This window comes from Hyalella azteca, unplaced genomic scaffold (genome assembly GCF_000764305.2).
Source record: "Hyalella azteca isolate HAZT.00-mixed unplaced genomic scaffold, Hazt_2.0.2 contig3411, whole genome shotgun sequence".
In the NCBI taxonomy this organism is placed as follows: Eukaryota; Metazoa; Arthropoda; class Malacostraca; order Amphipoda; family Hyalellidae; genus Hyalella; species Hyalella azteca.
This window is the reverse complement of record NW_025933661.1, coordinates 133,548-155,554: the sequence shown is the minus strand read 5'-3', so window position 1 is coordinate 155,554 and position 22,007 is coordinate 133,548. Positions and strand designations below refer to the sequence as shown.

Sequence of the window (22,007 nt, the reverse complement as noted above, 5' to 3'; positions counted from 1 at the left end):
AAGCTCTAGTTGTAGTCTATTCTAACAAAAATAAAACATTTTGGTTGAGACTTTGACTGCAGGTGGGTGAAGGAAATGGGAGTGGCTGATAGATATGAATGGTAAAAATTCATCAAAAGGCTGAATTGAACAGAATAAATTCCAATTTAATAAATAAATGACAGATGAATGGTGAATGAATGAATAATGATTAAATAACGATGAATGAAGGAATGATTCAGGTGGGTTCATTGATTTATTAATTAGGTATACCATATATGATAGGTAAATGATGGGTAAATAATGTGAGAATGATCTAAATATGATTATAAAATGACAAAGAAAAATGATTGAAAAAAGAAAAGAGAAGATAGGAAAAGGATGGGAAAGTGATGCTAAAATAATGGAAAAAGGTGGGAAAATGATGAGAAAATTGTGGGAAAATTATAGGTTAATGATAAATAATGATAATGATAAATAATAATACCCTTAATAAATTAATAATACTTGTACTGGTACTACTTAAATTACACCTTTGATATTCAAAGTTAATAAATGCCTATACAATGACATATTTTTCCTAGTATCATGGATAGAATGTTGAATTTTGATAGTTTTATGTGTGCTTTCTGATGGGATACATTTTTTACTAGCTATTTGCATCCATGGTTTGAATTTATTGTTCCACTGATTACTCTATTTGCCATTCTTCCCTTCTTCTCAGTTGATTGTTGAAGGGTAATGATTATTCAAGCTATCATAGATGCTAAACACAGTCATTTGACTCTGTGAAAAAAGCTTCAGAAATTTTTATGTGCAAGTAACCACCAGTACTGTGTACAAGTGAAGAAGAATGAGGAATGGTTCTACTTCACCAGTCTTTCGCTCAGCCAGAGGCCGTCATCACAAGCGCAAACAACTCTTAGACTCACCTTCTGGGTCATCTTATGCTTTTGGAATAAAGTGTCCCTACAACCAGAAAATATATGAAGTAGAAAGTTCAGAACATAGTTCTGATGACAAAATCACTTCTCAATTGAAAAATTTCCAAGCTCCTACTGACAAAGGAGTTCAAAATTCAATTTGCACCAGATGCATTTCAACATGCAACAAGATTACAATATTGAATTCTCTTGAAACCCCTCTGGGAAACATTGCATCAGGATCAAGGATGGATCAAACATTATTAAAATCAGATGTTAAATCAACTGGAAGAATCCATTCTACGCCTCAGAGAAGAAAAAAGCAAAAACGTTCTTTTACACCAAATGTTGATAAATTTCCTGCTACCAAAAGAAGTGCATGCAACAAAAATCCTTCATTGTGCTCTGCTTTAGATGACTCTTTGATGTTGTCTGATATTGACCATATCATGGGACCTTTAGAGCAAAATATCTCTAGTGGCATTAGTAATGAAGAAAACATTATAAACCCTAATTCATTTAAAATATCACTTGATGAAAGATCAGAATCAATAAAATGTGTGGATGGACAAAAATGCTCTGAAAGTAAATTGGCTGCACCTTTCATCAACATGTCAACTGGCATTGAGGAAAATACTCTTATGATTAATGAAACTTACACGTCTCCTGATCGATTTCAAATTAAAGTTAGGAGAAAACCTTTTGTGCCAAGTAATAATTGTTCAGATAGTAATGTTAAAAACCCAATGAGATTATCAGATCAATTTACCAATGCTACAAGTGGAATAAGTGTTAAAAATGAAAATGTAATCATCTCTACTCTAAAAAAGGATGTATATATTGAAAAATCTTCTGAAGTGCTACGAAAACCAGGAACTGAATGTGCTGAATTGAATTTGAGTAATGATCAGTGCCATTTAACACCAGAGGAATATATGTCTGCTCTTTTACAAGACCCAGATTTGATCCAAGCATTTGACGAATCTTTTAACTTAGATGATGAAATTAAATCAGAAAAACTATACCAAAAAAGTGATAGAAGTTTTTCCCCTGACATATTTGCTGAAGCTGATTGGGACGAAATTGATGAGAAACTTATTGTTGAGAATCTTGTGACAGAGAAGAGTGATCTGAAAGTGCCATCATTAAATACTGCAGGAAAAAATAGTAATCTAAGCGCTAGAGAGACCATGAGTGGTCTGCCAACTGTAAAGAGGGAAGTGTTGGCAAGTAATCCTGAACCTTGTAGCACAAAACTGATCAATAACAATGATGTTCAATACAATATAAAAGGAAATGAAGGAACTAACATTGAGAAAAACATTATTTATAATTGTGGTTTGCCTCCAAGCAAGACTACTTCACACATAGGAGAAGACAAGTCTTCATCAGGGAAAGGAATTGCTCAACAGCAAAGAACTTGCTACAAAAGGCAACATGAAACGTCAATTTGTTCACCTCCTGCACAAACAAACAATAAAAATTCTTCTCCCAAGGGGAACAATTGCTCACTTGTCAAGTCACCAGATGGAGGCAATTTATCTATGGCCAGTACCATTGGCAGTGACAGCAGCACTCTGGAATCTCAGAATCTACTACAGAGAATGCATGGTGCAGTTTGCACGAGCACCCAAAGAACTGCAGGTATGTTGTACCAGATGCAGGCTGAGTAAAGTAAACTTTATACTAAAGACAACAATGTTTACTCATGATTCCTGTCATTTAATTGTATAGGTACCTACTTTATTCTGGAATAAAGATACATTTTTGTGTCATACACCCCATATTTTTGGAGATGTGTTGTATGTATATTTTTGGTTCATTTCAAATAGGTAGTGGGTGCAACACTCAGCTCTCAACCACCTTGAACACCAGCACCGTGCTGCGCACAAGTGCTGTGTCTGCTGCAGTCCTGCAGGCAAAGGAGGCAGCTGTTGCTGGAGCTGCCGTTGGTCACGAGCTCGGCCCTTTCTTTGGGCTCCCATCTACTGTGCTGGAACTTTTACACAAGCACAGGGGCATCAATGGGCTCTATGGTGGGCTTACATTTAATTTATAATACTAGATTAGTTGTCTATCCCTATATGCAGCACTTTGCAATGCTTCTGCTGTAAATCATGCAAAATGCCATATGATATTGTATCAAGATCAACATCTTATATTGCTTACCATATATAACATTTTACAGTCTTTTCATTTTTATGCCTGAAAAAAAAATTGAATGGAATTAATATAATAAATGCTGCTCCATTTTTTATTGATAATTAATATAATGGGTGCCATAAATGTTAAAATCCTAAATTAGCAATTTAATTTAAATTAGCCTATTCAGTGATTAAAACAAAATTATTGACAATGTGTGTGGCCATCAAATTGTATACCATGTATGCTTGCAGATTGGCAGTCTGAGTGCATCAATAAGGGCCTGCGTGGCAATAATTTGCTCGTCTCCCTGCCAACGAGTGGAGGCAAGACTTTGGTTGCTGAAATGCTCATGTTGCGGGCGCTGCTTGTCCGCAAAAAACATGCCATCTTCCTGCTGCCTTATGTTGCTATTGTGCAGGAAAAGGTCTGATAATTTAACTAATGCATTTCTGTGATAATTGATCAAATATGCCTTTTGTGTAAGCATTGACTGAAAAATGTGTAATTTCCACAGGCTGTGGTCTTGAAGCTCTTTTGTAGATTGTAATTAGGTATTCTGAACAAATTTTTTTTTAATTTTTCTAATTTCTAATTGACCAAGCATGGAACTCTCATTCTGATGGACTATCACCATTTTATTATTGTTAGTAATGATTTTATTGATCAAATTGCTGCTAGTGGATAATAATTCCAGAATATTGAAAAATGCTTTTCTTCCTAATTCATTTTCCATTAATTCCAATTTTCTCTGATGCTATTCCTCCTAATCCTGTTATCTATGTTGTAGTTTTACCTTGTTTCATTTCTCCTTATCCCATTTCCTATAACTACAATTAATTTCCTGTTTTTAATTCTCATGGTAAAGTTAGGTTAATTATTTACATTGTTTTTACCCATATTAGCATTGATCTCTGATTAGACTTCAGGTTTAGCATTTCAAGTTTTGAAGGCCTCCTTGACTACTTTAATAAAATTGCAGTATAAGTCTATTCTCAAATGCTGGAGATGAACTATCTTAACTCAATGCCATCTTAGGCTGCTAGCATATATATATTCTCGCATAAAATATTTGTATATTATATATATATTTAATGAATTTCATTATCCTTCCTTGAAACAGGTTCGAGGTTTAGCTCCTCTGGCAGTTGCCCTTGATTTCCTCCTGGAGGAATATGCTGGCAGCAGAGGCAGCTTCCCTCCGAAGAAAAGGACCCGCAAGTATATCTTGCGTATTATATTAGTCTTTATTTTATTTGATCACAGAGTATAACATAGTATCACTTGTTCTTAAATAAAGGAATTATTGTGAAGAACTGAGTATTTTCAATGGAAAAAATTTAATGCAAAAATCCAGCTCATGTTGTTATCTACAACCCTTCACCACTTGACCACAGTCCCAGTTGTTATATATCACTAGCAGTGCACAGCTCACCAGTTCCTTCATTAGCAACAGTTCGTTCATTAGTACTTGTTCCTGCAGGAGCGTAGCCTTCATCGCGACGACGGAGAAAGCGAACGGCCTGATCAACAGCTTCCTTGAAGAAGGGCGCACTGGGGAGGTGGGGCTGCTGGTGGTGGACGAGGCACACATGTTGGGGGAGGCTGGTGGTCGTGGGGCGCTCCTTGAGAGCATCATCACCAAGATCAGGCACTGCGCTGGTATGTAATCATGCGAGCATGCTTGGGTTTTGGGGAAACGACTAGGGTGCTTACTATATTTGTGTTTAGTTACGAATTGGGACTGTGAAGGGTAGTAATGTAGTAATGGTAGTTTAGGTATTCGTGATCGATCCATTCTGGTAAGTTGATGGGGCGCTCCTTGAGAGCATCATCACCAAGATCAGGCACTGCGCTGGTATGTAATCATGCGAGAATGTTTGGGTTTTTGAGAAATGAATAGTTTACTAATTATGTTTGTGTTTAGTTACGTATTGAGACTGTGAAAGGTACCTAGTAATGGTAGTTCAACTATTCGTGATCGACCCATCTTCGTAAGTTGCAAAGTTCAAAAACTTTCTACATCTTCTTTATCGATGATGCTTTTTCTCCAGTAATTGATATAGCTGTTTTTCCTTGATTTACCGAAGTAAAATGTATTGAATTAGAGAATAGAAACGTCTCAAATGTTTGGTATTATGTCCCTCGCTGTACAAACATGTTATTGCTGCCTAAGACTGACTGAAGGTCTGCTCGAAGAGCTTATATAGGCATGCTATAGTGACGTCACGGAAGTGACGCAGTAAGTGCTAACACAAGTAAGGGAGTTTCGGTAGACAGCCTGACATTCATGTTTAGTTATGAATTGGGACAGTGAAGGTAGTAATGGGAGTTCCGGTATTCGTGATCGATCCATCCTCGTAAGTTGCAAATTTCAAAAACATCTCTTGTTATAGCATCTTCTTTATTTATGCAGCTTTTCCTCAGAAAATTGATATAGCTGCTTTTTCCTTGACTTACCGAACTAAAATGTATTGAATTAGAGAATAGAAACGTCTCAAATGCTTGGTATTATGTCCCTCGCTGTACAAACATGTTATTTGCAGACCACATCCAGATCGTGGCCATGAGCGCGACGCTGAGCAACCTTGATCAGCTCGGCCAGTTCCTGGGAGCTGAGCTCTACACCGGCAACTTCAGGCCTGTCAAACTCAGGCAGTTTGTTAAGGTACTACATATTAAAAAAAATCATAATTAATTTAATTTTACTCAGTTGTTAAGGCAGTAAAGATCTAACTAACATCTCATTTGATTTAACTTCTCGCAGTTGTTGAGGCAGTAATAATTTAACTTACATCTCATTTGATTTAACTTCTCGCAGTTGTTAAGGCAGTAATGTAAATAACTTACATCTTATTTGATTTAACTTTTTGCTGTTGGTAAGTACTAATGATTTAAGGCTCATTTCAGTTCATTGAACCTGGCGCCTATAATGATTTTGAACGGATTAATCCGAGTCTGGCCACCTATGCAGATGAAAATACAGTTTTTTTTCATTATTAATGTTACCCTTAACCCTTTAGTGTCTAGCTGTACATATCTGTCGCCTTTCATGAGGGCGTTTTTGGTTTGTATTCAAAGTTCATTCGTTCAATTGGACAAATATATAGCTTTATTTTCAGGTGGAAGTTTTTTCCACATGTCAGATTTTTTTCAATGAAAATTTTCAGCAATGTGGTATTGATGCAATGTAGTATTTTGCACTCGCAAAATAGCTGGTTGCTGAAGGGTTAATACGTTTTACAAATTATGGACATTTTTTACATTAATCAATAGCGTTTTAGTTATTTTTTTGAGCTTGAGTAATAATAGATATAAAATGCTGAATAATAACAGAATGCTGGGAAGTGGCAGCAAACGTTTTAATTGTAGTTACAATGAATGTTGAATTGTTTAGTCTAATTACTGATTTTTCCAAACTTATACGGAATTGCTTATGATGTTTATTTGTTCATATTTCTTTTGATGGAATAGCGCCCATTAGGAGTACAAATGTGTATTTTATGTGAATTTTTAAGTGTATTACCGCCCCATTGTATCCTGGAATGTCTGGTAAAATCAAACTTATCATTATACGATTGATATTTTCCTCATCGCAAATAAATTTTTTTCATCAAAAAGGAAATTATGAACAATTTCTTTGTTATCATATGTTTCGTGTGTTACTAATTGATTCCTAAGAAAGTTTTATGTTGGAAAATCTGTTGAGTTTTCTCCCTCCACAGCTAAACGACACGATATCTGAGATCAACCCTGCTGCTCTCACTGATGAAGAACTTCTCTTCAACCACAGAACTGTTGACTATGGAGTGAGTTTATTCTTGCCTTGCCTTTTGTTTCCGTTATTTCATCATAAGTTATTTTGTTGCTTTTCAGAGCAATTCAGGATGATTAACTAATTTATTATAATTTGCTTGAAGAATAATTTCATTTCATTTGTGCTTTATTTGAAAAAAATTCATTCGAAATAATTTAATTTCATTCAACTTCATTTCTGCAAAGGAACGCTGCGGCACCGGGATGGTGACTTACGTTGCCAATAAATCAAATGTATTTATTTGTTATTAATGTTCATGAAAGTATTCGCACCATAACCTTATATATACATTTAGTCAGACTTTGAATTTATAACTACAATCTTTTAAATTTAACAAGTTCTCAAATATTGTTAGACTGGCCATACGTTCAATGGTATTGTTAAGTCAGCTCATTGAAAACAGTCAATTTGGCCTTATTAGTTATTATTCTTTAGAAACTAATTTTCTGAATGATAACGTGGTTCTATACAATGACGTGTTGTCATAATTTCCGGAGTAGAACGAATAATTTTACCTTGTTTTGATTTGGATGTTTTTTCATTTAATTGAGTTTAATTTTGTAAATATGTTCAATTTGTGTTCATGGAATCAGTTTTCTTTATTTACACTGGTTTGTGTTAATTTTTAAACATGCTATGTGTATGTAATTGTGGTGCCTGCTTCAGTACAGTTCAGTGCAGTGTGCACGGGACCATGACTAATAACTCTAGTCTCCTAGTATCATTCCATTAACTTATACACTATTTATACTTATTAAAATAGTTTTTTATTTTATGCATAGGTTGTAAATATTTATAAAATATATTCATAAATATATATACGTAATTGTGGTGCCTCCTTCCGTATAGTTCAGTGGAGTGTGCACGGTACTGTACCATGACTAATAACTCTTAGTAGGTATTATTCCATAAACTTATACACTTTATATTCATAGAAATAATTTTTAATCTTATGCACAGGTTGTAAATATTTATAAAATTATTTGTATATGTAATTGTTGTTGCTGCTGCAGTACAGTTCAGCAGAGCACGCGCGTGACCAGGACTAATAACTCATAGTATTATTCCATTAACTTATTCACTATTTATATTCATAGAAATAGTTTTTTATCTTATGAATAGGTTGTAAATACTTATAAAATATTTGTATATGTAATTGTGGTTGCTGTTTCAGTACAGTTCATCGGAGCGGGCGCGTGACCAGGACTGCATCGCAGGCCTGGTGCGAGAAGTGATCCCTGACCACGCTGTGCTCGTCTTCTGCCCCACGCGACGCAACTGCGAGAGCCTTGCTAAACTCCTCTGTACCCTCCTGCCTCACGCCCTTACCAAGCTCAACAGGTCGTCTCTATAACATTAAAGCCTCATGTCCTATTGACGTCATTACAATATAAACGCACTCGAAGTGCTATTTTTTTAGTTTTGCAAGCTCAACAGGTCGTCTCTAAAGCCTTAAGTTCTTTTGACGTCATTACAAAATAAACGCACCCAAAGTACGAATTTTTTAGCTCTGCAAGCTCAACGGATCGTCTCTATAACATCGAAGCCTCATGTCCTATTGACGTCATTACAAAATAAACGCACTCGTAGTGCTATTTTTTAGGTTTGCAAGCTCAACAGGTGACCTGTACTACATTTCCCCTCAGAGTCTGGGAACATGCATTTCAAAACTTTGAGTGACATTCGGAATGTGTGAGATGTAGCCCCATCCTGCTGAAACCACACGTTTCCCAATGCTTCATTTTCAACAATGTTTTCCATCATGGGCTGCAAGAAATTTTGCAACATTGCAGCATAGCAATTGGAATTCACTGTTAGGGTTACTCCCTCCTTTGAGAACGACTCCAACATTGTGTTGCAGCTAACGGCCCTCATCTTCCAGATATTGTTTTCAAAACATAAGTTTTCTAAATGGTATGTTATGCTAACCTCTAGGATAATAAACTTTCTTCTTTATGTACCTCCATTACTCTTTTATTTTACCTCAAAACTGCGCAAATTGGCTCTGCCCCACCCTGTATATTGAGAGGTTGAGATTGTACTGACCTTTTAGGCAATTAAAAAGATTTCCCACCCTAATACGAGTATTCTAATTGAAATATTTAATTTCAATCTTTAAATATGTGAATTTAAAACTAGAAACAAAACAATTACAATTATAAGACTATTTATAAAAATAATTAAATGCAGTGAATGGATATAAAATATTTGATTTGTGCACATGTTTATTTCAAACAGTGTTAGCTTTTCTCATAACTTAAGTCTCGTTTCAAGTCGTATGAGGTTTGTTTGGTTATCGTTCAGTTTATGTTTAGTATTGGTTTATTGGTCTGAGTTAAATGGGAACAGTGCAGTCTGTCACTCAGTCACTACTGGTCAGTGTATATAGAGGGTAGAGTCTGGTAGATTTATAGGACATAAAACTGGTAGATCTATTGATAGTGCTGTGCACTGTGCTATCAGCAACCTATCTGTTATGTGACTCTTCAGTGTTTAGAAGATCTGCATTCCTGAAGTGTTTTTGTATATTGAAGCCAGTTAAATGGTCAATATTTAGCTCATTACCTTGCTCCATACAAACTTTACAAAGCTAATGACTAGACTTACCAATAATTGTTTACCCAAAAATCCCTAAGTGGTAAACACTACCTTGGCCTGTTGGCCATTATTGAAGGCAATAAGTGCCCTTTTTAGCCATCCATTATGATCCATATACTGTTATTGTTAGTTAGGCTAATTGCAACATAAAAAATACCACTTCAAAATGACAAAAAAATTAAAAAATCAAAAAAATCAAATAAATAAAAAAAATCATGAAAAATCAAAAAAATCATTGATTTTTGATTTAAAAAAAAATAAAAAAAAATCGCCAACCCTGGAATAAATAAAAAAAATCATTGATTTTTGATTTTTTTGATTTAAAAAAAAAGCAAAAAAATCGCCAACCCTGCTCAACAGGCAGCTTCTTATAACATAACAGATTTTATTCAGATGAACGTTGCCTGAAGTCTGAATCTTTTGACTTTGTAAGCTCAAAAGGCTGTGACAGTTAACCTATTATATAAATTTCTCGTTTTTATCCGAGCTTATCTAAGTTTAATTTCCCAACTTAACTATGGAACACTCCAGAGATCAGTCAATTCCCGAGTGCGAATTCTAATTCTGTCCTTCTGCATCACATTTCTCCTTTTTTCAGTGCCATATCTGATGAAGATAAATTAATGAGACCATTGCATTTAGGCATGTAACTTTAGTAATACATCACTAGGCATGTAACTTTAGTAATATATCAAATAATATAATGAAATTTTCGCTTAAGTCAATTTTTGTGTTCAGGAGTGCCAAAGAAGGACTGTTCCTGGCCGTAGCTAAGGAGGGAGGAGGCAGCGTGTGTCCGGTGCTGCGGCAGACGTTGCCTTATGGCGTCGCTTACCACCACTCCGGTGAGCGATCAGTTGGTCCTCTCAATGGTTCTGTGAAGAAATTATCTGAGTGAATTATCAGATAAGATAATTATTATCATAATTCTGATGACATCATATCTGATGAATTATCAGATATGATATCGCCTCATCAAATACTTGACATTACGGTAGTTCAAATTATTTCATGTATAACATTTCATGTCGCTTCTGTAAAATGAATGAGATGACAACGGTGTCATGTTCTCTCATGTTGTCATGTCACCTCATGCCCTCATGTACCCTCATGTTCCTCATTCCCTCATGTTCCTCATGCCCTCACGTCCCCTCATGCCCTCATGTTCACGTGTCCCTCACGTCCCCTCATGCTCTCACGTCCCCTCATGCCCTCACGTCCCCTCATGCCCTCACGTCCCCTCATGCCCTCACGTCCCCTCATGCCCTCACGTCCCCTCAGGTCTGACAGAGGGAGAGCGTAAGCTGGTGGAGGAAGGCTACCTCTCAGGCACGCTGTGCGTCATCACGTGCACCTCAACGCTCGCTGCCGGGGTCAACCTGCCAGCACGGCGGGTCAGTTGCTTACATTGCTTCATAATCAATTGCTGCTTAATAATTACGTTTTTAGCTCATTTTCTCATTTATGGAAAAAATGCACTATTGTGCTCGCCATGTCCGTCCGTCCGTCCTTCCGTTCGTCCGTCCGTCCGTCCGTCCGTCTGTCTGTCTGTCCGTCCGTGACATCACGTTTTCGTCGACGAGAAAATGCGTTCTCTGCCACTCACTGCAGTGAGTACTGAGTTATATTTTTATAACGGTTCATTAGTTTTGTATTTCAGTACGGTAGTTTATTAGTTTTGTATTTAAATAGTTTATTAGTTTTGTATTTAAATAGTTTATTAGTTTTGTATATCAGTATTTCATTTTATCGTTTCATTTGTTGAGTGGTTTGGTAGAATTATCATTTTTGTATGGATTATTTTTTTCAGTCTCGAGCTTTTTACTGCTGAACACGACGGTTTAACTTTATATGCCTGTTATTGTATACATGGATACGTTTTTTTTAATCAAATATAGGACAAGTAACTGTAAAGACACGTCGTCTTGCTATGGTCTCAAATCTTCCTGTATGCTAGGGCATGCATCTGATTACGTAAATTTGCTCTTAAACAATCTGAATATTATGGAGGATGTATAGAATGACTACAGCTCGGAGTAGAACGAAAATTTATCATCTATCTTTAATGAGATCATAGAGGATAATAAATTCTCTTATTTAATACTGCCAACTTCCTTAAGTGAATGCTGCCACAATTGTCGTCTGTGGCTAAAGTAACAAGATCCCGTTATCGCGGTAAACTGGAATCCCGACGAGATGCCATATCGTTAGGCCGAGTTAAAGTAGACGCTTAAAGGAGAGTGGCGTCTCATGAAGAAAAACCAGGCTCGAAATTCCCCAACACAACTTGTGCGAGAGTCTGCTTTAATTTCCTGACTTGATGATCTTTAAGATGTAGCTCACACCTGTAATTCAAACATGATATCAGTTCCGCAAGAAGATTGGAGAAAAGCAGCGAAAAAGTTAGAGATTAGAATGTGCATGTGGTGGTTTTGTGCCATTAGAGTAAGATCTCGAGAAAAAGTTGTTGTTGCAGGCTAAATTAAATTATTTCGAAGGGCAAATACCGACAAATTTCGGGTGTAAATTGAATTCGTTGACGCTTGGGGCCATACTTTAAAAATTCGCTACGAGAACGTAAGTACTTACACTCTGTTTTCTTGTCTATGATTGTTGGGGTTTGCTTGAAAGGCCGTCCGTCAATGATTGGCTGATGAACATACGATCTCTTTTTTTTTTGAACTTTTTTTTTAAGTATAGGCCCCTAGGCCTATACTTATTGGCTGATGAACTTGCGATTTCTTAACTTTTTCTGAAAGTATAGGCCCCTAGGCCTATACTTATAGGCTGGTGAACTTACGATTTCTTAACTTTTTTTGAAAGTAAAGGCCCCTAGGCCTATACTTATAGGCTGATGAACTTACGATCTCTTAACTTTTTCTGAAAGTATAGGCCCTTAGGCCTATACTTATTGGCTGATGAACTTATGATCTCTTAACTTTTTTTTGAAAGTATAGGTCCCTAGGCCTATACTTATTGGCTATTGGGTATACTACTTAGTATATACTATACTAAGTATGGGCACTGGTTCCGATCGAGCAGGTTATCCTGAGGTCGCCGTACACTGGACGCGAGAGGTTGACGCGCAGTCGCTACATGCAGATGGTGGGGCGGGCCGGCCGCGCGGGGCTCGACAGCGAGGGCGAGAGTTTCCTCGTCATACAGCAGAAGGACGTGGCCATGGTTAGTTTATTAGTGTCATCAGTGACGTGTTGTTGTCGTAGTCAGGCCCTGAGTGTTGTCAGTGACGTGTTGTTGAAATGGTTACGAATAACTAAACTGTGTCTCGGCAATATATTATCAAATTATTAACATCCTTAAATGATGATTTCAAGTAAAGCATTAAATAATAAAGGATTTCGTCCAACTGTGAGATTTTGCCTTGCCTATTACAACTCGGCTAAAATTAATTACTTGTTTCTCATGACATATATTTTGTCGGCTACTGATACTGCACTTGCCTACGACGTACTGCAACGAACTAGTTCGTTCTAGGTCACTTAGTTCTAGTTCTCGGTCACTTAGTTCTACAGGATCCGTCATATTTATGGCAACGCATGTTTTTTTGTTATTTCTCAATGAAACAAAGAGCTGCATTGTTTTTTTTATTGGATGAGCTAGTAGCCAAGAGTTACCTAAACAATTCTCCGACATATTTATTCAATATGACCACCCTTATTTTTAATGACGGCCTCCAATCTACGCGGAAAGCTTCACAGGAGACACGCAGCATTTCTTGAGGGTTCAAGTCCCATTCTCGTGTCAATTTAGACTTCAAACTATCCAAAGAATCTTGAGGTGTTCTGCAGACCCTACTCTCTAAAATAGCCCACACCGAAAAGTCGAGAGGATTCAAATCAATGCTTCTTGAGAGCCATTCTTTAATACTTTTGAAGAACAAAAAAAATTATCCACGTTGACTTACTTGCCTATTAAGAATTTTTTCATTGTGTTCGAACTTGGGTATGGGGGAACTAGAATTGTTTCAAGAAATCAAAAAATTATACATGCTGTTTTTGCTGCCTAATTCTTATTATCGTATTGCGTTCGAGATTCTTGATCGAGTCTTGTTTGTTCAGATCCCAGACCTGGTACACGGCGAAATATTTTCTTACTGTGCATTTTTTTCGTTAGTTTTTGTACGGTTGTATTTACTTTTACCGTATTTATTTTTTAAAATTTATTATAACGCATTAAAAAATATATTGCGTAATTTTTCGTATTGCGTTCTAGGTTGTTGTGCATTTTTCCGTTGAGTTTTTGTACGGTTGTATTTACTTTTACCATATTAATCTTTTTACATTTATTATAACGCTTAAAAAAATATATTGCGTAATATATCGTATTGTGTTCAAGTTTGTTGAGCAAGGCTTTGTTTGTTCAGATCCCAGACCTGGTGCGCGGTCCAGTCGAGACGTGCTTCTCCCGCCTCTGCGACGCTGCCGACGCCTGCACTACGCCCTACAGTCACGCCACGGCATGCCCTCCTAAAGTCCTCAGCAACATCCTTCAGTCTGTTGCCAAGAGGTCTGGCCATGACAAGAACATTCGGGCTGTCAAGGCTGATAACGCAACATCCTTCAGTCTGTTGCCAAGAGGTCTGGCCATGACAAGAACATTCGGGCTGTCAAGGCTGATAACGCTGTCAAGGCTGATAATGCGGCCAAAGCTGAGAATGCAGTCAAGGCTGATAACGCTGTCAAGGCTGACGATGTCGTCATGTCGGACGATGCTGTAAGGAAATCATCTTCTGGAGCTGTGAGCAAATATGTTAACAGTTCTGGAAAATCCAGCCAAAACATCAGCCAAACGTCAACGGTTGGTGAGCGAAGTTCCTCGTGCTGTGTGACGACAGCGGCGGCAGACAGAACGGTGAACATGACAGGTAAATAAAAATATTAACGACTTGTCCCCATTGTGAGAATGTCGACATCTTGTTTGATGCAGGTTCATAAAATCTATTTTTTATCATGACCTTCGTTCAACTAATCTTTCACTCAAGTCTCGTGTTGAAAATGTTTTTTTCTGTATTTATTTTACGAAGAGTTATTGTGATGCATTTTTTCTTGAATTATATAATGTGTGTGTTGCGAATCTGAACTCGCATATTTCAAATATCTTGATATCCGAGCCATGATGAAAAATATTTTATATTCATATTAAAACTTGAGAACTGTTAGGCAAGGCATGTTTGGAATTGTTGTCACGTTCGTTGTCAGAAGTGAGAACAGAAATTGATTGTGTTCATCGTCTCTCGCTGAGAGATTAAGTTTTAGAGTGATAAATTTTGAGATTAAGCTGAAATAAATTATCGAGATTAAGCTGAAATAAATTATCGAGATTAAGCTGAGATAAATTTCGAGATTAAGACATCCGTTAACTCCTAGTCGCAATGCTCAGGCTGTAGTGGGAGCAGCAGCGTGGAAGTTAACCTGACGTCATGCTGTGGACTGCGAGACCTGGTCTTCTCTTCCATTGGTCTGGGACTGGTGAAGAACTTGGCTGAGGTCCTGAGTCTGGTGCAGTGCTCGCTCATGGCTCTCCAGGCTGACCAGCGTCACGTCAATCTCCGCGCAATGGTAAGACATTAACACGTCAATCTCCACGCAATGGTAAGACATTAACACGTCAATCTCCACGCAATGGTAAGACATTAACACATCAATCCCCACCCAATGGTAAGACATTAACACGTCAATCTCCGCGCAATGGTAAGACATTAACCAATTATTTTGTTAACCTATGTAATCTTTCGAGTATTGTTTGTGGCTCATTAACGAATTATTGTTAACCTATATATTTTTTCGGGTATTGTTTTTTTTGTAATTTTATTTGTTTGAATCTCACCAAAAGTTAAACATCAAAACTGAGTATTTGGATTAAAGTTAATGTCTTTAGGAATCCAAGAAAAATGTTTTTCAAACATTTGTCCGACGGAAATCAAGGCCTATTATGTTGATTCATTATGCTCCGTTGGAGTTCTTATTTTCGAGTCTTCCACCCACTGTGTCTTGGAAAGCAATACCAAATGAATTATTACATATGCACCGTTTCGAAAAAAATAACAATTAATTTCAAATAAGAATATTAATATAGCCCAAGTAAGTGTTATTTCCTACTCGGTCGTGCATGGTCCCGTCGAGTGAATCGTCAGCAAAGTAGGATTGGGTTGCGATGCATATTCCATAAGTTTTTAATCTTATTTTCTTTTAGGCTGTTCAAATGTTTTTGATCAGTGAAGTTTAATTAATCTTCTGATATATTTTGTTCCCGCTTAATTTTTTTTAGTAGTAGTAACTAGTAGTATAAATAACTAGTAACCCTGCAGGTGCTGGACGTGCTTGAAAAACTTCGCGCCTTCGGGATGTTGCGCATCAGAGACTCGCATCAAATCTTCTGCCATATATTGTTCCTTTTAATGTTATTAGTTGTAGTAACTAAATAAATAAATAACTATAAATAACTAGTAACCCTGCAGGTGCTAGACGTGCTAGAAAAACTTCGCGCCTTCGGGATGTTGCGCATCAAAGACTCAAGCGTCGCCTCCCCCGTCTCATGTGGGGCCGTTAGCTCAGCGGCGCTGCATGCTGACGATGGGTCTCAGGAACTGCACATGAGTTCATCCAGCGGCTGCTCTCGCTATTCAGCACAAATGGAGTGCTGTCTTGAAGATCTCAGCGATCCCAACTCGCGCGTCCGAACGCCGTTGCTGCCTCACCATACGCTTGCGGTTAGCCGCCTTGGCAGAGCTGCTATCAAAGGTAATTCTTGGCAGCCAATTGAAGTGCTTGAATGTGGAGAGTAAGTCTTGATTGTCCCTGTTATTGTTTGAGTATAGAAGCTAATGTATATTTGTCAAAGAAGGAGTTTTGTTACGAACATCTACTGCTTGAATGAAGTAAAAAAATGTTAATATGCACACAAGCGTTCAAATTTCTATTGAAATGTCAGTCCTTATATCAATCTGAAATTGGTTGTGCGCTTTCTTTTTGTAGTTTTGTAGTTTCAGCCACTGTTTTGATGAAATCATGTTATAATGACCCTTGATCAAAGTAGGATTGGGCTTCGATGATTGTATTTGTTTTTAAATCTGATTTTCTTTTAGGGTGTTCAAACATTGTTGATAAGCAAAGTTTAATTGATCTTCTGCCTTATTTCCCACCCTATTAATTTTCATTAATTCCCCAACTAATGTCGTTCGTTGTACAAATTTCTTGAGAATCTCGAACAATTCAACAATATTTTAATTCAGTGCCCTTAATTCGTATACAAATTTAAATACAGGAAAATTGATTTATCCTCAGGTTGCGTTGAACTAAGCATAGCTAGCCGTCTGTACGAAGACCTGATGCTGGCGCGGGACAGTTTAGCTGTGCACAGTCGCCTGCACCTGCTGTACCTGGTGACGCCCTACGGTGCAGCTAACGACCTGCCGTTGGTACCTCAGGCTTTCTATAAAGCTTTCTGCAGCCTCAAGCGCGACGAGATCAAAACTGCTGAACTCATCGGTGTCAGCGAAGCTATAGCCTCTAAGGTCGCCATGGGCATGACTGCAGCGCTTAAGAGTTTTGTCGTCAAAAGGTTTAATGCCGCTATTATTCTTCATTGTCTGCTGTCCGGAGAAGATGTGTGGAAAGTTTCCGATATGTTTGAGGTGCCAAGAGGACTTTTGCAGCGCACTCTTTCTGCTGCTTCTGCGTTTGCTTCATGCGTCCATCATTTCTGCCAGGTAAGAACTTGGGGGTTGTATTGTTCTCACGGGTTGTAAAGGTTTTGTTTCCTTTTGTTTTATATGGTAAGACGTCGGAAAAGCCGTTTAAAATATTTTTTTAGTTTTGTAAGTAATATCCCGTATATTAATCTACAGTTCAGATATTTATAAATGAGATTCTGACATTAGAATTTATGTAACGTTCAAGATGCGTCTTTAACTCTAATATTATATACATGTCACCATCAGAATTTAAATTTTCCCGTTAACTATTTTTGTGACACTGGAATATCTAAACTTATCCGCTAAATATTTTTTGTACTTCTTAATTTTTCTATTGAACCTTTTTCCAAGTTTTTAGTCCTTTTTAATTCTGTACAAAGTTTTCGTGATGAGACTTTTTGAAAGTAAATTTCTCCGTTTTGGTGAAATTTAAAGTCTCAGTTTAGTAACAATACGAGAAAAGTAGCATGAGTCGGGGTATTGTTTTCGTTTTTTTTTTTTTGCATTACTGCGGGCCAAGTGGTTTCTACCCACCTATATAGGTGGAGTTAGGCCCTTGACAGTGATGCTTAGTTTTGTTTGTAGATAAAGAGGAAAGTTGACTTTCGGTGCTTGATTTCAAATTTTTCTAAAATCTTTTGTGTAGCTAAGTTTGCAGAAAGAGGAGCTACACGTGTTGTGTTTGATTGTTATCATAAAGATCGTTATGAGAATTTCCCAAAATTTGAGTTCAACTTCATTGCTCTGAATTGTAATTGAGACGACCGGAATAAAAATAATTTAATGTTAGTAAACATCAAGTTTATGCCAAATGTTTTACTGATTTAATCCTAAGGCAAAAGCAAGGCCATACGAATCTTACAGGTGTATCGTTGGATATAAACGGTAATGCGGAACAATAGTGGTGAACTAAGCAAACCCTGTAAGCCAATAAGTGACATTAATACTTTAATAGTGGTGAAGCTACAACGTACAGCATGTTCAGTTGGTGTTCTATGACGCTGTATTATTTGACTTTTGAATGGTTGGTATAAATAATATCTAATCCCTGGATGATAGTTCTGTGAATGCAACAGCTATATTCGTGCATGTAGTGCTCTATAAAAACTTCTGTGATCCTATTCTTTAGTGCCCCGAATTCTTCTTAAGCCTTTCGGACTAGAGCTCTTTCCCAACCGTTAGTGCTTTTTATTAAATCACTGCCGAAATCTAACACGAAATCTTCATTAAGCAAAATTGGTTACACATTTCTGACATCATTATATAAAACACTACACACACGTAAAAAAATAATCACAGATACAGTAATAACACAACGAATACTCATTTGCCGATTCTACCTGTATAACACAAAAATCGCCCCATCATAATCACATTCGAACAAGAATACCCATCTGCTACAAATTTGAAGATCACCTAATTTACTGAAGCACCAAAACCACATCATCATGCTCCGAGTGCGCTGCTTTAGACCGCACTTGCACCCAATGCACAAAAAACATACAAGAAATCACTCAATTGCTGCGAGGATCACCGTACACTTCCAACAAACAATCCAAATGCAGAAAAAAAGCTACAACAACAGAACGACACAATTCAAAACAAAACCAAGGAAAAAATAGTAAAGAAAGCAATACAACCAAGGAACATCCCACAACACAGCCTGACGCTGACCGACAAGACGCGACTATAACTGACTTTTATGTCAAGTTTAGGACGTCCTCTTCCATGGCCACGCAGATGCGCCGCTTTCGTCGTCCAGCTCTCCCTTCTCCTTCCCAGTTAGTACAATCCCTGGTGCATGAATATGTCCCAGTAGTTCAGGTTCCTCATCCCGCTGATCCTAGGCGTGAAGGCTCGTTTGACTGCTCCAATTATCGCACTGCACCGGCCTTGAGTGGCGCCTAAAGCTGGCAGCAGTACTCCAGAATGAGGAGCAAGAGGGCCCTGAAGAGTGTAATCATTGGCACCGTTTATTTTGTTCGAAATTTTTGCCAGATCCAAGCCATCTGTTTTCTGCCTTGAGCGCATTCGCAACTATTGCCGTAATGCAGGCAACCAACGTAGCTTCAGCACTCGTTAACACTCCGAGATGACGAACAAGTTTCTTCTCCTTTATTTGTGAGCCGTCCTATGCCAAAGTAATGGTGTAACCTCTCACATGTCAGGTCGTTTTGATCCTCATGAGCACTCTTATATCGTCTGCATGTAGATGCATGTGCTAATTTATTTTTCGATGCAATGTCGGCGATGTGAATGAGGAAGAGTTGCGGGCCAGCACCGAGCCTCACGGCACTCCACTTTCAAATCTTTGTCGTCACCTCTTGCGAATGTCAATTTTTACAATCCCAGTCCTACAGACTAAGAACGTCTGAGTTTTTCTCCGTCTGCGGCCTCACTCTCACTGAGGATGACGAAATGCCAATTGACTGATCATCACACTACCGAATTTTGGANGAGGCACTGCAGCAAACGACTCAAAGCGCATGTCGTTGCCACTAGTGTAAACGGGCCTTAATGACCAACCGGCTGATATACCGGCAACCGGAGCGTTGGTCTTTAAACTTACCCTAAACTGTAGTCTCATGCGTGAGACGTCTTGCTACTTTCCTTAAAATAATCCAAAATAAACACTCGAATTTCTCACAATTCACTCATATTCCCTATGCTGTATTCATACGATTCATTCGAAACACAACCACCTCCACTCGTGTACACCTAACAACATACACAACCTAACCACACTCACAACGGACAATTTGCACTTGGTCGTTAGCTTGATTACGACCACGGACTGCCGAACCCCAACGAGACTAACTTACGGTAAATACGAGACCGATGACCCCATGGTTGAAGTAGTATATGGTTGATCCATCAGAAGCCCATTTTTGCGGATGTAGTTCGTTCTTCGCCTGTGACATCACTGATCTCAGTGACGTCCCAGGCACTAACCAATCACCGAAATGCGATCAAACCAGTCAACAATCCGTCATCAATGTTGTATCGTTCAAGGTGAATAATACCTGCAGCAGTTAACTGTTGTAGGTATCGTTAGATATAAATAAGACCTGCAGCATTTAACTGTTGTATCGTACAATTTGAATAATACCTGCAGTATTTAACTGTTGTATTAATCGATATAACTAATACCTGCAGCATTTAACTGTTGTATCGATAAATATACTAATACCTGCTGCATTTAACTGTTGGATCAATAAATTTATAAAAAAATTTTACCTAATTTGTCGTATTTAAAATTCAATAAACGTATTTTAAATTTAAATATGTAATAATTTTTGCAGAACTATTATAATCTGCAATGATATATAACGTATTTTAAATTCATTAAACATATTTTAAATTCAATAAACGTATTTTAAATTAATTAAACATATTTTAAATTCATTAAACGTATTTTAAATTCACTAAACGTATTTCAAATTCATTAAACGTATTTTAAATTTATGAAACGTATTTTAAATTCATTAAACGTATTTTAAATTCATTAAACATATTTTAAATTCAATAAACGTATTTTAAATTCATAACTGTTGTATCGATCGATATAACTAATACCTGCTGCATATAACTGTTGTATCGATCGATATAACTAATACCTGCTGCATTTAACTGTTGTATCGTTCGATATAACTAATACCTGCTGCATATAACTGTTGGATCAATAAATTTATAAAAAATTTTACCTAATTTGTCGTATTTAAAATTCAATAAACGTATTTTAAATTCTATAAACGTATTTTAAATTTAAATATGTAATAATTTTTGCAGAACTATTATAATCTGCAATGATATATAACATATTTTAAATTAATTGAACGTATTTTAAATTCATTGAACGTATTTTAAATTCATTAAATGTATTTCAAATTCATTAAACATATTTTAAATTCAATAAACGTATTTTAAATTCTTAAAACATATTTTAAATCCATTAAACGTATTTCAAATTCATTAAACGCATTTCAAATTTATTAAATGTATTTTAAATTCATTAAAGTATTTTAAATTAATTGAACTTATTTTAAATTCAGTAAGCATATATTAAATTCATTAAACGTATTTTAAATTAATTATAAACTAACAGGGTCGGGCGCGCCTGCTGTACGCTGCAGGCTACACTAACTTGCACAGCGTCGCTAACGCCGAGCCTGAGGCCATCGTGAGGGCGGTACACCACTTGCCCCTTGCTACCGCCGCACACATAGTTCTTAGTGCCAAGGTAAGCACGGAACTAGTGGTTCTTAGTGCCAAGGTACGTACGGCACTAGATGTTCTGACTACCTGAGTACTGTGACTAGTACTTAGTGCCAAGGTACGTACGGCACTAGTAGTTCTGACAACCTGAGTACTGTGACTAGTACTTAGTGCCAAGGTACGTACGGCACTAGTGGTTCTGACGTGCTAGTGGGTAGTGTTACTAGTAGTGTGACTAGTTACATTACCTGAATAGTACTGTGTAGTTCTTAGTGCCAAGGTACGTACGGCACTAGATGTTCTGACTACCTGAGTACTGTGACTAGTACTTAGTGCCAAGGTACGTACGGCAATAGTAGTTCTGACTACCTGAGTAGTACTGTGACTAGTAACACTACCCAAGTAGTACTATGATTAATAACACTACCCAAGTAGTACTGTGACTAGTAACACTACCCGAGTAGTACAATGACTAACAACACTGCCCAAGTAGTACAATGACTAATAACACTACCAAAGTAGTACTGTGACTAGTAACACTACCCGAGTAGTACAATGACTAACAACACTACCCAAGTAGTACAATGACTAATAACACTACCAAAGTAGTACTGTGACT

General features: G+C 37.3%; 1 protein-coding gene across 1 annotated transcript in view; it reads left to right on the top strand.

Moving 5' to 3' along the window:
• The first annotated feature begins 708 nt into the window (after positions 1-708).
• The window catches only part of LOC108681752 (helicase POLQ-like), a 25,676-nt gene continuing 4,377 nt past the window's right edge, over positions 709-22,007 (top strand). Inside the window, exons 1-17 of the mRNA XM_018170820.2 lie at positions 709-2,546; positions 2,735-2,938; positions 3,299-3,471; positions 4,168-4,265; positions 4,528-4,706; positions 5,591-5,712; positions 6,770-6,853; positions 8,036-8,202; positions 10,198-10,304; positions 10,741-10,853; positions 12,502-12,642; positions 13,844-13,963; positions 14,035-14,344; positions 14,860-15,038; positions 15,938-16,220; positions 16,764-17,188; positions 21,279-21,446. Of these exons, the coding sequence (XP_018026309.1) occupies positions 833-2,546; positions 2,735-2,938; positions 3,299-3,471; positions 4,168-4,265; positions 4,528-4,706; positions 5,591-5,712; positions 6,770-6,853; positions 8,036-8,202; positions 10,198-10,304; positions 10,741-10,853; positions 12,502-12,642; positions 13,844-13,963; positions 14,035-14,344; positions 14,860-15,038; positions 15,938-16,220; positions 16,764-17,188; positions 21,279-21,446 (4,587 nt within the window). The 5' untranslated portion in view covers positions 709-832. The remainder of the gene's footprint in view (positions 2,547-2,734; positions 2,939-3,298; positions 3,472-4,167; positions 4,266-4,527; positions 4,707-5,590; positions 5,713-6,769; positions 6,854-8,035; positions 8,203-10,197; positions 10,305-10,740; positions 10,854-12,501; positions 12,643-13,843; positions 13,964-14,034; positions 14,345-14,859; positions 15,039-15,937; positions 16,221-16,763; positions 17,189-21,278; positions 21,447-22,007) is intronic.